Genomic DNA, 16453 nt, shown 5'->3' with positions numbered 1-16453 from the left:
ACCAGGATCAGTCCAGACCGCTGGGTTATGCCTCCCCTCCAGCAGATGGAGTCAGAGAAAAGCTGAAAAGCACCACCCATATAACCCGGGGTGCCACCTGCGATCCTTCAGTATTTCTCTGACTCCAGCAGATGAAGGATGGCATAACCTGCAGTCCTGAACCTTTGCAAAATTCTTTATTTGATTGATTAATAAGTGAAGGGGGTATCCAAACCTTAGTACTTTTGACTAGATCAACTTGTAGTAAAAAAAAAAAAAAAAAAAGGGAAGACTGAGATCACTTTGAAATAGCAGGCAAGGCTGGGCTCCTGCCCTTGGCCTTAATACCTGGAGAATATTGACGAAACCCGGTGAGTTGGTGGGGGGGGGGGCGGATTTACCGGTGGGCCGGTCCCTCCCCCCCATACAGTGCCAGTGGCATCTTAATTCCTCTGGTGGGAGCTACAAATTGTATATTAAGCCCAGGGATGTACATTCCCCTGGTTGAGAAGCTCTGAAAAAGAAAAAATAAATACATAAATAAAAGAAAAAGGATAAGCCTTTTAAGCAGAGCGAGCCTGCTGAAATCTCCTGGGGCTCCAGAGGGGGTGAATTGCTTCACTCAGCTGATTTTCTACTTACGGCTTAGATTGCCATGCTGCGAGGATCACGATGTGCAGCGGGTGGAGAGCCGGCAGCGCAGCTTTCTCGCGAAGGCCTCTGCTCCCGCTATATCCTCGGGGGCGAGGGGCCTTCGCAGCTGCCGATTGCAGGGAAAATATCAGCGTTGCTGCGATCGCGCGGCTTAGGCCGCAGTCAGACAGTTCACAAGGAGAGGCCTGCCCCGTCTCCGACAAGCATGGGAACGGCGGCCATTTTGTCTGATTCGGGCCCCGATGCGGCACAGGGCTCAGATGCACAGGGCTCAGAGGGAGGGGATTTCCAACCGATTTCTCTGCCTACGTTAAGCCCCCAAAGGCCTCGCAATTTGGGACATGATTCTTCTCCTCCTCCTGCCGTGCCTCCGGGGGGTCTCTTAGACAGCACCCATTTTCTTCTCAGTTTATTTTACTGCTTCACAAAGCTTATATGGAGGCTGAGGAAAACTTTGATGGGCAATATTCTCCTCCTCCTAAGATCCCCAGGCCTGCGGAGGAACAAGGGGCTCCTTCCCGTCCCGCTCCTGACGCTGAGCTACCGGCGCCTTCCACTCCTCTGGGGTCCATGCTTCCAGACCCCTCCCTGGTGGATATGAGCGATTATGTTGACATTGCTGCTCCGGTGGAGGGGGATGATCCACGGGTGCTCCGGTTGTTTCGTAAGGACAAGCTAGACCCTTTGATTCCTCATGTGCTCCAGGAACTAGATATTCAGACTCTGCAGCCGGTGATGGATCCTTCTTCAGGGGATCCTGTTTTGTCGGGCCTGCGAGCCCCTCCTACAACCTTTCCTTTCCACCCGATGCTTTTACAGCTTATGACCCAGGAATTGGATGCGCCTGAAGCCACCCTAATGTACCCGCTGCCGGACGAGTTCTTGGATCTTCTCAAGATCACTAAGGTGGATGCAGCCGTGTCGGCCATCGGCAAGCGCACCACAGTTCCGGTAACGGGAGGAGCAGCTCTCCAGGACCTCCAGGATAGAAAGCTGGAGGTTCTACTCAAGCGGATATTTGAAGTATAAGCCCTCAGAGTTAGGGCTTATACTTCAAATGAGTAGTCTCATGCAGAGAGCTACCCTTAGATGGGTTCAGCAATTACTCACAACTCAAGAGCTCCCTCCGGCAGAGGCAGAACAAGCCAACTGCATGGAAGCAGCGGTTGTTTATACAGTGGACGCTTTGTACGATCTTCTTCGTACTTCTATGTGCACAATGTCCTCGGCAGTTTCAGCAAGGAGGCTTCATTGGCTCCGCAATTGGTCGGCTGATGTCTCTTCTAAGTCTCAGCTGGGCGCCTTTCCGTTTAGAGGAAAGCTATTATTTGGAGATGATCTAGAACAACTGGTTAAGACCTTAGGGGACAATAAGTTCCCGGAGGACAAGCCCAGGCCGTCTCTCACTTTTGGTGTGACCCGGGGTTGTTTTCGGGGTCAGCGCCATTTTTGTAAGGGTAGGGGCTCGTCTTTTTCCCCTCAGCAATCGTCAGCAAGGTCTCATGCTTGGGCTCCTTCCTTTTGTGGTACACGGCCTCAGCGCGACGGATCCTCCCAAGGATTTTCCTCTAACAAGGCTTCCCAATGAAGGTGCACCGGCCCATTCCTCTGTTCCCGAGATCAGGGGTCGTCTCTCCCTGTTTCGCGAGGAATGGGTCAAGATTGTTTCGGATCAGTGAGTTCTAGATATCATAGAACATGGTTACATTTTGGATTTTGCTTGCCCGCTTCAGGATCTGTTCCTGGTGTCTCCTTGCAGGTCTCAGGCAAAGCAACACGTCATATTCCAAACCCTGTCTCGGCTCAAGGCTCTGGAAGCGGTTGTCCCGGTGCCACCGAACGAATGTTGGACCGGCAGGTACTCCATTTATTTCATAGTCCCCAAGAAGGAGGGCTCCTTCCGGCCGATTTTGGACTTAAAAAAGGTCAACAGAGCACTATGGGTTCCTCGTTTTCAAATGGAGACGCTGAAGTCCATCAGTGAACCGTCCACAAAGGCAAATTTTTGGCTTCTTTGCATCTGACGGAGGCTTACCTTCACAAAGGAATCCGAGAGCATCATCGAAGGTTTCTACGGTTCATGGTCTTGGGCGAGCATTACCAGTTTCGTGCGCTGCTGTTCGGTTTAGCGACGGCTCCCCGCGTCTTCACCAAGGTGATGGTGGTAGTGGCAGCATGTCTGCAGCGGGAGGGGATCTTAGTTCATCCTTATCTGGGTGACTGGCTCATTCCGGTGAAATTGGAAGAGCTCTGCAAGGTGGCGGTGCAGTCTGTTTTGCATTGCCTCCATTCACTCGGATGGGTTGTCAATTTCTCCAAGAGCTAATTGGTACCGTCCCAGGAGTTAGAATTTCTGGGAGCACGGTTCGATACATCTGTGGGCAAGATTTTCCTGCCTCGGGAGAGGATGGGCAGGTTCGACGTCTTTTGGCCCTTCCATTGCCCAAGGTATGGGACTATTTGAAAGTTCTTGGTTCTATGGCGTCTACTCTGGAGTTGGTTCCTTGGGCGTTTGCTCATATGAGGCCTTTCCAGAGGGCATTGCTTTCCCGTTGGAACCCCAAGTCCGAGGAGTTCCTCTTGCCCTTGCCCCTTCTGAATCCAGCCAGGGCCAGCCTAGAATGGTGGTTGATCCCCAATCACTTACAGCAGGGAATAGATCTAGAGAATCCACAGTGGATGATCGTGACAACGGATGCCAGCCTTTCCGGTTGGGGGGCAGTCTGTCAGTCACGATCAGCACAAGGTCAATGGACAGCACAGGAGTCCGAGTGGTCCATAAATTAGTTGGAGACAAGGCCGGTTCGTCTAGCATTACGCCGTTTTCTCCCGTTAATCCAGCATCGTTCGGTAAGGATCCTATCCAACAATCGTGGCTTACATAAATCAATAAGGGGGAACAAAGAGTTGGCCGGTGGCCACAGAGGCGGACAAGTTGATGGTCTGGGCGGAACGCAATCTGCTCCAGTTGGTGGCATCACACAAAGCTGGAGTGGACAACGTCCAGGCAGATTTTCTCAGTCAACAAAGGCTAGATCCCGGCAAATGGGAACTGTCCGAGGAGGTAATGTGGCTCTTGACTCACCGGTGGGGAGCCCCCCCGGCTGGATTTGATGGCGACTTGGCTGAACGCAAAAGCAGCTCATTTCTTCAGTCGCAGAAGGGAGCACGGGTTGGAAGGGGTGGATGCCCTGGTCCTTCCGTGGCCTCACGACGCGCTCCTCTATGTGTTTCCTCCTTGGCTGTTGGTGGGGAAGGTCTTAAGGCGAATAGAGTCCCACCGGGGGTCGGTTATTCTCATAGCTCCGGAGTGGCCGCGGAGGCCGTGGTTCGCAGACCTGATCAACTTGGCGGTAGACGGTCCCTTGCGTCTCGGTCACCTATTTATTTAAAATCTTTTCTATACCGTCATTAAGTTATTTATCATCATAACGATTTACAAAAAGGCACATATAGTAAAAAAAAAAATTGCTAATACTTAACAGAAGTGCCAATAAATATCCAGTAACATATAATTCCACATAAAGGCTATTTGATTCATGTCATATATTGTCCTTTCGATACATGTCTCATGGTTAGATTACATGTAATTCATTCTTGTACTTTCAAATTTTATCTACGTTTATTAGTGAGAATAAAATAATTACCAGGTGAGCACATTTAACTAAGTCCTGGGTGCTGATTTGTTGATGCCCGCTTTTCCTTACTTACTTTCTCCGTTCTCTTTATAAAAACCCTGTTTGAAAAAGCAGGTTTTCAGACTTACTTTGAACAGTTTGAAATATCTCTGTAATCTTATTTCAGGAGGCATTGTATTCCATAAGATGGGACCAGTCAGTGACAATGCTCGTTCCCTGACCTGGGTTAGACGTGCTGTTTTAATCAACGGAACAGTAAAGAGAGCTTTATTCGCTGATCTAAGATTTCTATGTGGTACATGTACACGTAGTGCTGTGTTAAGCCATTCCACTTTTTCATTATAAATCAGTTTATGTATTGTGCAAAGTGCTTTAAATTGTACTCTTTGTTCTATTGGTAGCCAGTGTAGTTCTGTTAGTGTATCAGTAATGTGATCCCTTTTCTTTTTACCTGTGAGAATTCTTGCTGCGGAGTTATGTAATATTTGAAGTGGTCTTATCGTCACATAAGGTAATCCCAGTAGCAGTGCGTTGCAGTAATCAGTGCTCGCAAATATTAGTGCTTGTAGTACTGTGAGAAAGTTTGATATTGTCAGTAAAGGTTTTAGTTTCCTTAGGATCATTAGTTTAGCACGGAATTTACTCCGACAGTGTCCAGTATTTTTTGATCAGGCAGCTCGCTTTTGTCTAGCGGCTTGGCTTATGAGCGGAGACAGTTGAGAAAGAAGGGCTATCCGGATATGGTGATTACCACTCTACTACGCACACGAAAGACCTCTACTTCTCTCATCTACATTCGGGTGTGGAAGGTTTTCGATTCCTGGTGCAGTGGGTTGAAAGTGTCCCCACGTCAGGACACTATTGTGCACATTCTCGCGTTCTTGCAGGAAGGCTTAAAGAAAGGACGGACGTATAGCTCGCTTCGGGTTCAGGTAGCGGCATTAGGCTGTTTAAGAGGTAAAGTTTATGGTACATCCATTGCAGGACATCGCATTTTTTGAAGGGCGCCAAACATTTACACCTGCTGGTGCATGCAGTGTGTCCTTTGTGGAGTTTAAATTTGGTTCTCCATGGGCTCTGCGGTCCTCCCTTTGAGCCTATCAAGTGGGCTACGTTGAAAGATTTAACACTCAAGGCGGTGTTCCTCATGGCTATCTGTTCGGCTAGACATATACTGGCGATTCAAGTGTTGTCCTGCAGAGAACCATTCTTGCGAATCTCGTACCCTGGGGTTTCGCTTTGGACGGTACCTTCTTTTCTGCCATAAATCAGTCAGTTGAGTTACCAGCTTTTCCAGATTTGGATAGGAATTCTCCTCAGGCTCAGGATTTGAGGAGACTGGACATCCGCAGGATACTTCTGCGGTACTAGGAAGTGACTAATGCTTTTCGATTGTCAGATCATCTTTTTGTCTTATGGAGCGGTCCTAAGAAAGGGTGTAAGGCTTCAAAGACTACTATTGCCCGATGGCTGAAGGACACTATTGCTTCGGCATACATTTGTCACGGGTGGCAAGTGCCAGATGGTCTTAAGGCTCATTCGATCAGATCTCAAGCGGCATCTTGGGCAGAGAGCCAATGTGTTTCACAAGAGATTTGCAGAGCAGCTACTTGGAAATCTTTGCACACGTTTGCTAAGCATTACCGTTTGGACATCCGGGCTCTGGATGTTGCTTCTTTTGGCAGCAATGTGCTTCGAGCGGGACTCTCCGGGTCCCACCCCATTTAGGGCAGCTTGGGTACATCCCAGCAGTCTGGACTGATCCTGGTACGTACAGGGAAAGGAAAATTGGTTCTTATCTGCTAATTTTCGTTCCTGTAGTACCAAGGATCAGTCCAGACGCCCGCCCAGGGGTATAGTGTTCAGGAGAGTCCGTTCGGTTGGTTTTGTTTTTTCTCTCTGCAGTTTTTAGATGAATCTGAAGATTTTTAAGCAAGCTTATCCATGGAAGCATTTCAATCCGTACTCTTGGCCTGTACATAGTTTTCACAGGTTATTGTTCAGCTAAATTCTCTTGATCTAGTTATTGGTTGTTTAAATTTACTTCATTTTGCTTTGATATTGATTATACTGAAGGATAGCAGGTGGCACACCGGGTTATCTGCGGGTGCTTTTCTCTGACTCCATCTGCTGGAAGGGAGGCATAACCTAGCGGTCTGGACTGATTCTTGGTACTACAGGAACGAAAATTAGCAGGTAAGAACCAATTTTCCTATCCATAACCGGGTCCACCTCCTCCTGATCTGATTTATCCCATGGGACTTTTATACTTAATTCTTCCAGAATGTAGGGTATCAAGGGACTCAACCCCTCCCTATGGAAGAGCCACAGCACTTTAGGATCATCTCCTTCTATAGCCTGGGCTTTGCCACGGGTACTATCTGGATTGTTCTCCACCAAATTTGGATCTACATCCTTCGGATTCTGCGCAGGCAGATGGTCACCCTCTGAAACCTCAGAGGAGCTATCCACAGCGGCCAGCAGTACCGGGACTTCCAGAACCTGCCTAACTCTCATGGCTGCCGTCGCCCGAGACGAGCTACTCCTTTTGGAAGAGCCAGGGCGCAATGGCGCTTCTTTCTCAGCCCTACATCACCCCGCGGCCTTCCTGACTGAATAGGCTTTATGTAAGAGCAAAACAAAGTCGGCAGAAAAATCAGAGGAACTATCCGACTCCCCCAGCCAGTCTGCCTCACTATCTGAATGAAACTCCTCATCATCATGACCTCCCCCGGAGGCCCCTAGCACTGGGGACACAGCAGGAGGAACATCCCCCTTCCCCTCCGCAGCCTGCGAAGTAGCCCAAAATGGCCGCCGTTTCAGAGCTCAACGGGAACAGGTCGTCTACTGGCTGTCGCGCATAAGAGAGCCGTCCAGGCTCGCGGTGGCCGCCCGACTCAGTCGCTACTGCCTGCAAAGTTCCTTCCCCCCCCCCCCCCCCGGGAGGCACTTAAAACATGTACCATCCTGGGAAAGACGTGCGCGCCTCCACAGTTAGTACAACTCGACCCGCGTGGCATGGCAGCAGTGCGCTGGATGCAACGATCGCTGTCGAAGGAACGGGGAAGAAGGAGCCATCTGTTCAACAGAACGAAAAGGCCGCGATAACGAGGAGCCGTGCAACAACGCATCGACTACAGCAGCACACTGTCTGAGCAACTTAAATGATGTTTTTTTTAAACAGGCTCAGCAGCACCATAAATGAAGAAAAAACTTGACCACTTCCCTTCACAGAAGAATGGCCTCAGGCTCCATCTGTCCTCCAGGGCTAGGAAACTGGGCCACCAGTTATCTGTCCTCACTGGCAAACAAGGACTGAGCAAACCAAGGGTTCCCAACCTCCTGCTCTCTGCCTCAAAACCAGGGGGATGGCCCCACCAGGACCTAACAACCCCCTGGGAGGCAATCTCCATCTCTTCTTATTTTATTTTATTTTTTTTTTATTTTATTCTCGGTCTCAGCTTTGCATCTCCACCATCTTCTGGAGACAGAGAAATACTGAGGGACTGTGTTATGTGGCAGTGTCAGTAAAACTTTCTGTCTCCAAAACCCAGGAGTCTGGACTGATCTGGCCACATACAGGGATCAAAAATTAGCAGGTAAGACCCAATTTTCCTTTGGGTATGGATGACGTAGGGATAAGGCGTGCATATCCAAGAGTTGGCTACGGAGGACATGGGGTAAGGCTTGCGCATCAGGGAATCGGGTATGGAAAATTCCCCAGGGTTATTTAAATGGAACCAGGTTTAAATGAACAGATATTTGCCTCATCTATCCAACAGCTGAATAAAAGGCATTTTTCTTTTATTCTATCAATGAAATGGAAATAAAACAGCAAAATAAAATTCAAAGAAAAGCAAAGAAGCAAACTCAGCGCGAAATGTGGAGCCTGCAGATGGCACATGCATACCTGTGTGATGGAAGACAATGTGGGGGACATTGTTGGGGAGAACGGTTTCGGGTGCTGCCTCCTGGAATCTCCCCCCATTGGAATGGTGAGGGGGCTGAGCGGCACCCTGCGCCTGGGGGAGGTGCTGATGGCCGCCTGTGCCAGTGGATTGACCATAGGGGAGTAGGAAGAAGAGCCAGCAAAGCTGGATGTGCTGGAGGAGGACTGCATGGGCTGAGTGCTGAGGGAGGGGTTACTGGCCGATGAAGGGATGGACTGGCTGCTGAGGGAGGACTGCAGGTTAGGATTGCTAAGCGAGGACTGAAGGCACGGATTGCTGAGGGAGTTCTGCATAGGTGAGGTAAGTCCTGTAGGAAGAAGAAAAAAAAGAAAATATCCCACATTAATTGGCGACAGAAATGAAATAACTAAAAGCAAACAGCAATGACAGAGGAGCATCATGGGGTGAAGAGCACGGGGAGAATGAGGTCTCAGCCAGGACAGCACGAGAACAAAAGAAGGGACGCGGCAGACTTGTACTGGACTAATCTAGTAACTTTTGGACCTAGATTTCCCAAATAACACTTAGTGTGAGCTAAAAATGCTCTCCTTTGAATGCACAAGTACATATAGAGGCAACTCAGAGACTGGGGGGGGGGGGGGCAGACGTACTGCGGCACAGCAAAGACAGCAAGCAGGGGCAGAAAAGAATCCAACAGATGAAACCAGGCAGGACTGTGGAAGCGCTGAGCATGCTCTGGGAATAGCAGGCTCACAGCATCAATGGAACTCCCTCGCCGCGGCTCACCCGAATCACAACTTCATCTCTGCCTGACCACTGCCCAGTGCACCCTTTGTCCCCGGGACTGGGCTGCCTACCTGAGGAATGGTAGCTGATGCCCAGCTGGGTCAGAGTATTGCTGAGGCTGGAGGTGCTGCCTTCAGCACTTAGGCTGGGGAAGGCAGGCTCCTCAGGATCCAGTGGAGTGGGCAGAGGGGATGGGAAATGGAGAATGCTTAAATCCGGAAGAGAGCCACCCGTGTTCAGAGCTGCTGGGATCAGAGGGACACTGACCGGCTGATCCAAGGAGGGGTAAATGCTATAACCAAAATCAGACAATTAACATTCTCCTAGCTAGAACAGTGTACAGAAATATATAGACAACCATTTAAATAGCTTTTCTCCAAGAGGATTCCCCAAAGCTGATGAAAACCTCCAGAGGAACAGCATAAACAACTTGAACATATTAATAAATCTGTTACTCTATTGATTTTCCTCAAATCGGGATACCTCAGTTCTGACAACACGAGGCAGTCCTCCACCAGCAAGAATCTTCCAGGCCCTGCAGCCAGGGGGCATCAAATTTTGACAACTGTGACCAGTCTCCTACACTAGAGCAAGCACGGAAGGCACAGGAGACCGTCTTGACATCCCCGCCTCGCTCACACCGTGTGTCTCTCTTAGATATAAACATACAGACCGTACCCCATCTACTTAGTAACCACTCTCACCCACACACACAGTATCTGCTTCTCTCCAGGACACAGTCATATGGATCATCTCCCATTACACCAAGGGGAGCCAACTCTGTCCTCAGGATATCCAGCATGAGTATGCATGAGAGAGATTTGTACATCATGGAGGCAGTGTGTGACATGTCCTGCAAATTCATGCTGGATATCCTGAGGACCAGAGTTGGCCACTCGTGGGATATATACTGTATGGCTGTGAACTTGTGAGCAGCACATAGAGTAAGTGACACCCCCCCCCCCCTAATGAATATGCACACAACTGATTTGCAAATAACTGGGGCAGTTTGCATGCAAACCAGGCAGGACTATGAAAACCTAACTGGGTAGGAGTCATTGAGGACCCCTGGCATGAACATTTGATCCTACCCCCCCCTCACACACATCCCCACATCCTTTACCCTCTCTCTCCATGCCCACTCACATACTCACTTTATACCCGGAACTTCACAGGATCTGGGCCGGGCTGAGCTGATTGGCAGCTGAAAAATAATAATAAAGTGATGGATGAAAAAGAAATAGCCCAGTGACCCCAGTTCAAGAGACAGAGGGGCCCAAGAGTAAATGTTATTTGTAAGGGTGAGATATATAGAGCATGCAGTGTGTACAGCAGAAAATGCTTATTTACACACACACTCTGATCCAACTGCAAGTGCACTGCCCCGACAACTGACCAATCCCCCCCATCTCAGGACACAGCCTTACCCACCCACACAGACCCCCCTGTAACTGACCAATCCCCCCATCCCAGGACCCAGGCTAACTCATCCCACAGCAATAATCAATCCTCCCTCCCTCCAAACTCAGGATACAGCCCAACTGAACCCAACCATCTTCCCTTCACCTGCACAATTCCCACAATTGACTAATCCGCCCATCCCAGGGCGCAGCCTTACCCACCCACACTGACCCCCTGTGACTGATCAATCCCCCAATCTCCCAACCAAGCCCACAACCTAAGCCATCCCACAGCCCCCACAAATGATCAATCCCCCATCCCAGGACTCTGACACCTTACACAGCTTCCAAAACTCTGACCAGTCCCCCCTACTGTATCCACTGCCCTGACAAGCTACCCCTTCCCTCTCTCCCAACAAAGTGCATCTCCACATCCTGCTATTCTGACCGGCACCTCATCAAACACCCTTCCTTGCCCACAGCTTTCTGATTTCAAGCTACTTGTGTACCAATATCATCAAAAAACATTTCAATGGGAGAACATAAGATATGCCATACTGGGTCAGACTAAGGGTCCAACAAGTCCAATTTCCTGTCTCCAACAGCGGCCAATCCAAGTCACAAGTATTTGGTAAGTACCCAAACATTAAATAGATCTCATGCTACTAATGCCGGCAACAAGCAGTGGCTATGCACTATTTATTAATAGCACTTTTTGGAGTTCTCCAGGAACTTATCCAAACCTTTTTTAAACCCAGCTACACTAATTGCCTTAACTGTGTCCTCTGGCAATGAATTCCAGAAGTTAATTGTGCATTGACTGAAAAAGAATTTTCTCTGATTTGTTTTAACTTCTTGGAGTGCCCTCTAGTCCTTGTATTATCCGAAAGAGTAAATAACTATTTCACATTTACCCGTTCAAGTCTTTCATGATTTTGTAGACCTCTAGCATATCTCCCCTCTCAGCTGTCTCTTCTTCAAGCTGAACAGCCCTAACCTCTTTAGCCTTTCCTCATAGGGGAGCCTTTCCGTCCCCTTTATCATTTTGGTCGCCCTTCTCTATACTTTCTCCAGTGCAACTATATATTTTTTGAGATGTGGTGACCAGAATTGTACACAGTATTCAAGATGTGGTCTCACCATGGAGCAATACAGAGGCATTAAGACATCCTCCGTTTTATTTGCCATTCCCTTCCTAATAACTCCGAACATTCTGTTTTCTTTTTTTTTTTTTTTTTTTTTTTTTTTAAACACATCAGTACACTTAACTAAAGGAAAATTGGTTTTTACCTGCTAATTTTCATTCCTGTAATACCACAGATCAGTCCATATCAGTGGATTATTCATCCCTTCCAGCAGATGGAGTCAAAGAACAAAATTTAGAGGCACTGCTACTTAACTGAGAGTGCCACCTGTAGGACCTCAGTATTGACGTACACCCAAGCCAAGATACTTTAGAAACCCCTTCACACAGACATAGGGAACTAAAAGTTGGATACCCCTAAACCAAACAAGACAAGGAGGGGAACCCTGTAACTGCCCTCTAAGAGAAAAATTCTTTATTAAGCAGAAAAATTCTGTACCAAACAGCAAAACTTGGCAGAAAAATCAGTCTTTCAGCATCAAATGGGAGGGCCTCTGGACTGATCTGTGGTATTACAGGAACGAAAATTAGCAGGTAAGACCCAATTTTCCTTTCCTGGACATACCCAGATCAGTCCAGATAGTGGGATGTACCCAAGCACTCCTAAACTGGGTGGGCCCCTGAAAGACCCACATGCAGGACAATCTCCCCAAAAGATAGCTCATCCTGCGCCCTGACATTCAGGTGATAATGCCTGGCAAAGGTATGAATTGACGACCACATTGCTGCCCTACAAATCTGTGGCGACAGAAGTTGACACTCAGCCCAGGAAGTAACCTGCACCCTAGTGGAATGCGCCCGCAAACAGACAGGAATTTGTCGTCCCTTACAAATGTAAGCCAAACAAATGGCCTCCCTAAGCCAATGAGATATGGTAGCCTTAGAGGCTTTGGCCTCTTTCTTCTGTCCACTGAAGAGGACAAAGATGATCTGAGCAACAAAAAGCATTAGTAACCTCCAAATACCGAAGTAGCGTCCGTGGCACATCCAGAAGATGTAATTCTCTATCCTGAGGAGAATCTTTCGACCACTCTGGAAACCTCGGAAGACCTACCGTTTGATTAACATGAAAGGCAGACACCACCTTAGGAACAAAGGAAGGCAATGTTCTTAATGAGATTCCATTCGTGAAGTTCTTAAATCCTTCGAGCTGAACAAATAATTCCACACTTTGGGCACCTCCAGACGAAGAAGACGCTTGACCTGAGACACCCAATCCGCTGCCAGGAAACCCCTGTCTTGCTGAGTGCCCCTAAGCAAACCAGCGAATGAGTCGGCTCCAACTGACTCTTCTGCACATTGATAACCCAACCGAGAGACCTTAAGGTGGACGTCACTCTTTGGATGGACTTCTTGCATGCCTCCCTGGACTTTGCTCGAACCAACCAATCGTCTAGATACGGGTGGACCAAAATTCCCTCCTGGCGAAGAGCCGCAGCCACCACCTACATCACCTTGGTGAATGTGCGGAGCGCCGTCGCCAAGCCGAACCAGAGGGCTCTGAACTGAAAATGTTGACTCAACACTTTGAAGCGAAGAAACTTCTGCTGTTCCTGCCAAATGGGGATGTGCAGGAACGCTTTCATCAGGTCTACGGAGGCAAGAAATTCTCCTTTGCGAACTGCTGCCATCACGATACGCAGCATCTCCATGCTAAAGCGCAGAACTCAAAGGAACCAATTCACCTACTGCAAATTGAGAATGGGCTGAAAGGAGCCCTCCTTTTTTGGCACCACAAAGTAAACGGAATACCTTCCCTGACCCTGCTCTTCCAGAGGGATGGGAGCAATGGCCTTTAGGACGAGCAGCCTTTGCAGTGTCCCCGAAACTGCCTCCCGTCTGATGCATGAGACCATGTGGGACTCCACAAAGGCCTCCTGAGGCGGGAACAAAAAAATCTAAAGCATAGACCTCTCTTATCAATTCCAGCATCCAACGATCCGAGGTAATCTTTTTCCACTCCTCATCGAAGCGGGACAATCTGCCTCCTACAGTTTCTACGGAGGAGAGAGGACCAGTGGCTTCATTGGGCTGATTTTCCACTCCCAGTGTCCTGTCCGACACTGTCTCTGCCCAACCTGTGTACTCCATGAAAGGACCGGTGTCGCCCACTGCCCTGTTTCGAGATGGAAACAGACGAGGACTTGCCAGAATGAAACAGACAGAAACCCCGAAAACTAGCCCAAGAAGGAAACACCTTCTTACTGGGCTTCCTGTCCTCCGGCAATCTATTCCTCTTGGACTCCCCAAGGACCTTCATCAACTGATCCAGGTCCTTTCCAAATAACAGCTTCCCCTTAAAGGGAAGATTACAGAGCTGGACCTTGGATGAAAAATCGGCCAACCAGTTACATAACCACAGCAGCCTATGAGCCACTACAGAGGAGACCATGCAGCGAGCCAACGTACGCATCAAATCATACAAAGCATCTGCCACATAGGCTATGCCTGCCTCCAGACGCGCTGCCTGCAACGCACTGCCGTCCACCGTGGATGTCGGTGTTGGACCCTCCTGAACCCAACAGAGACAGGCCCTTTGCATTAAACTGGCACAGACAGCTGCCTGAAGACTCAACACTGAGACCGCAAACATCCGTTTGAGTCACACCTCCAGCTTACAATCCTGGACATCCTTCAGGGCCGCTGCCCCGGCCACCGGGATCATCTTGATTACCGCTGAGAAGGCCACATCCACCTTCGGGATCCTCAGCAATTCCAGGGAGTCCTCCATTAAGGGGTAAAGCTTGGCCATTGATCTGCCCACCTTCAGACCAGCATCTGGGGAGTCCCACTCCCGATTCACCAGCTTTCGGATCTTCTTGGGCAACGGAAAAGCGCTAGTGAGTTCCCTTAGCCCATCCAAGACTGGGTTAACACCCTCATTATCAGACTCTTCCTGAGTGACCTTCACTCCTAATTCCTCCAGCACCTGCGGGATGAGGGGGTGCAATTCATCCCTTTTAAACAGACGCACTACCCAAGGATTGTCTCCCTCCGGGACTGGGAGCACATCAGGATCAGGGTCATCTTTTGCCCTGTCTGTGTCAGGGGTCGGCAGCAAATCTGGGTCAACCCCTGCATCGAGGGGGTCCAATTGGGACTGATCAAAGTGAACATAAGAACATAAGAAATTGCCATGCTGGGTCAGACCAAGGGTCCATCAAGCCCAGCATCCTGTTTCCAACAGAGGCCAAAACCAGGCCACAAGAACCTGGCAAATACCCAAACACTAAGAAGAACCCATGCTACTGATGCAATTAATAGCAGTGGCTATTCCCTAAGTAAACTTGATTAATAGCCGTTAATGGACTTCTCCTCCAAGAACTTATCCAAACCTTTTTTGAACCCAGCTACACTAACTGCACTAACCACCTCCTCTGGCAACAAATTCCAGAGCTTTATTGTGCGTTGAGTGAAAAAGAATTTTCTCCGATTAGTCTTCAATGTGTTACTTGCTAACTTCATGGAATGCCCCCTAGTCCTTCTATTATTCGAAAGTGTAAATAACCGATTCACATCTACCCGTTCAAGACCTCTCATGATCTTAAAGACCTCTATCATATCCCTCCTCAGCTGTCTCTTCTCCAAGATGAACAGCCCTAACCTCTTCAGCCTTTCCTCATAGGGGAGCTGTTCCATCCCCTTTATCATTTTGGTTGCCCTTCTCTGTACCTTCTCCATCGCAACTATATCTTTTTTGAGATGCGGCGACCAGAATTGTATACAGTATTCAAGGTGCGGTCTCACCTTGAATACTCTCCATCTCTGGGACTAGCCTCTGCAGCCGCACAGCGCAAACCCAGGCACTGAAGAATATCTTCAATCCCCCAAGAAGCCACTTTAGACTTTTTAGTCATGGGGGCCCGTGGGTAATCCCCTGCCCGCCTTCTTCCTCCGCTACTCCTAGCCAGGTAGGCCTTATGGAGAAGGAGAATAAAATCTGGGGAAAAATCCCCCGATCCCGGGGGACTGTCAGCCACCTCACATTCCCATTCCGAGAAATCCTGCTAACTGGGGAAAGAGCGGAAGGAGGATCGCCCGACTGCCCTGTAGTCTCCTGCACTGCCTCCCCGGCGGTAACGGGAACAGACCCTGCTGACTTCCTGCCGCGATTTCCTGCACAGCTCGAGAGGCCTTCCTGCCCCGAAACACACACGCCGGGCAGAGGGAACGCGCGTTCAGACCCGCTGCTGCCATGCCACACGCACAGCAGGCATCATTTTAGTTTTTGGCGCCATGTCTCCCAATCACGCCCCACAGTGATCCCCTACAAGGCGCTGGACTCGGGCCCACCAAGCCTCCTCTGGGAATGGATGCAATCCCCACCAGGGAGTTCCCAGGAACGCTGACAGAGTCCAGTCGGCCCCACCAGAGCACAGGACTACACAAGGAATGAGGCACTGCGTTTCCCTTCCAGCACTAGTATCGCAATCGACTGCGAACCCCTAGAGCCACGGGTTAACAGCCAGGCGACCGCCGCTCAGTCCTGCACCTCCCAGCCCTGGCCGACAGCTCCCGCTGACTAGGCCCTCCCCGACGAAGTTCCTGCTAAGCTCTGCTCTTCTGCTTCTTGTAAACTACTGTTCTTTGGTTTGTTTGTTTTTTAAACAAGGAACTTAAAGAAACTTTATTAAGCAGGTACTTCCTTGTCCAGAGGAAGAAGGGTGAGAGGGTGCCTCAGAGGATTGAGGGAGCCAGGACCCCTGGCTATCAGACTATCCGGAAATCTGCAGGCAAACCCAGTCAGGGGTATCCAACCCCCCGGCGGCCCAGCTCCACCTGAGGAATGGCCCACGAAAATGCCTAGCACCTCAGGGAGCGTCCGTGATCTGGAACCTAAAACTTCTGTAAAACAAAAAAATCTTTTTTTTTCTTTTTTTTTTAACTAACTAACAGCCTGCAGGTGCAGCTCTACCATCTGCTGGAGTCAGAGAAATACTG

At 49.3% G+C, this 16453-nt stretch overlaps 1 protein-coding gene across 8 annotated transcripts in view; it reads right to left on the bottom strand.

Annotated features, from left to right (window-relative positions):
- The window catches only part of CRTC2 (CREB regulated transcription coactivator 2), a 56840-nt gene that overhangs the window by 14276 nt on the left and 26111 nt on the right, over positions 1–16453 (bottom strand). For all 8 annotated transcript variants that reach the window (XM_029580553.1, XM_029580557.1, XM_029580551.1 and 5 more), the window contains 3 exons: positions 10123–10172; positions 9040–9260; positions 8182–8528 (listed from right to left, as the gene is read on the bottom strand). In XM_029580553.1, coding sequence (XP_029436413.1) covers positions 8182–8528; positions 9040–9260; positions 10123–10172 — 618 coding nt within the window. The remainder of the gene's footprint in view (positions 1–8181; positions 8529–9039; positions 9261–10122; positions 10173–16453) is intronic.

Source organism: Rhinatrema bivittatum, chromosome 16, assembly GCF_901001135.1.
Source record: "Rhinatrema bivittatum chromosome 16, aRhiBiv1.1, whole genome shotgun sequence".
NCBI classification, from domain to species: Eukaryota; Metazoa; Chordata; class Amphibia; order Gymnophiona; family Rhinatrematidae; genus Rhinatrema; species Rhinatrema bivittatum.
The sequence above is the reverse complement of the archived record's forward strand: the minus strand, read 5'-3'. Positions and strand labels throughout refer to the sequence as shown.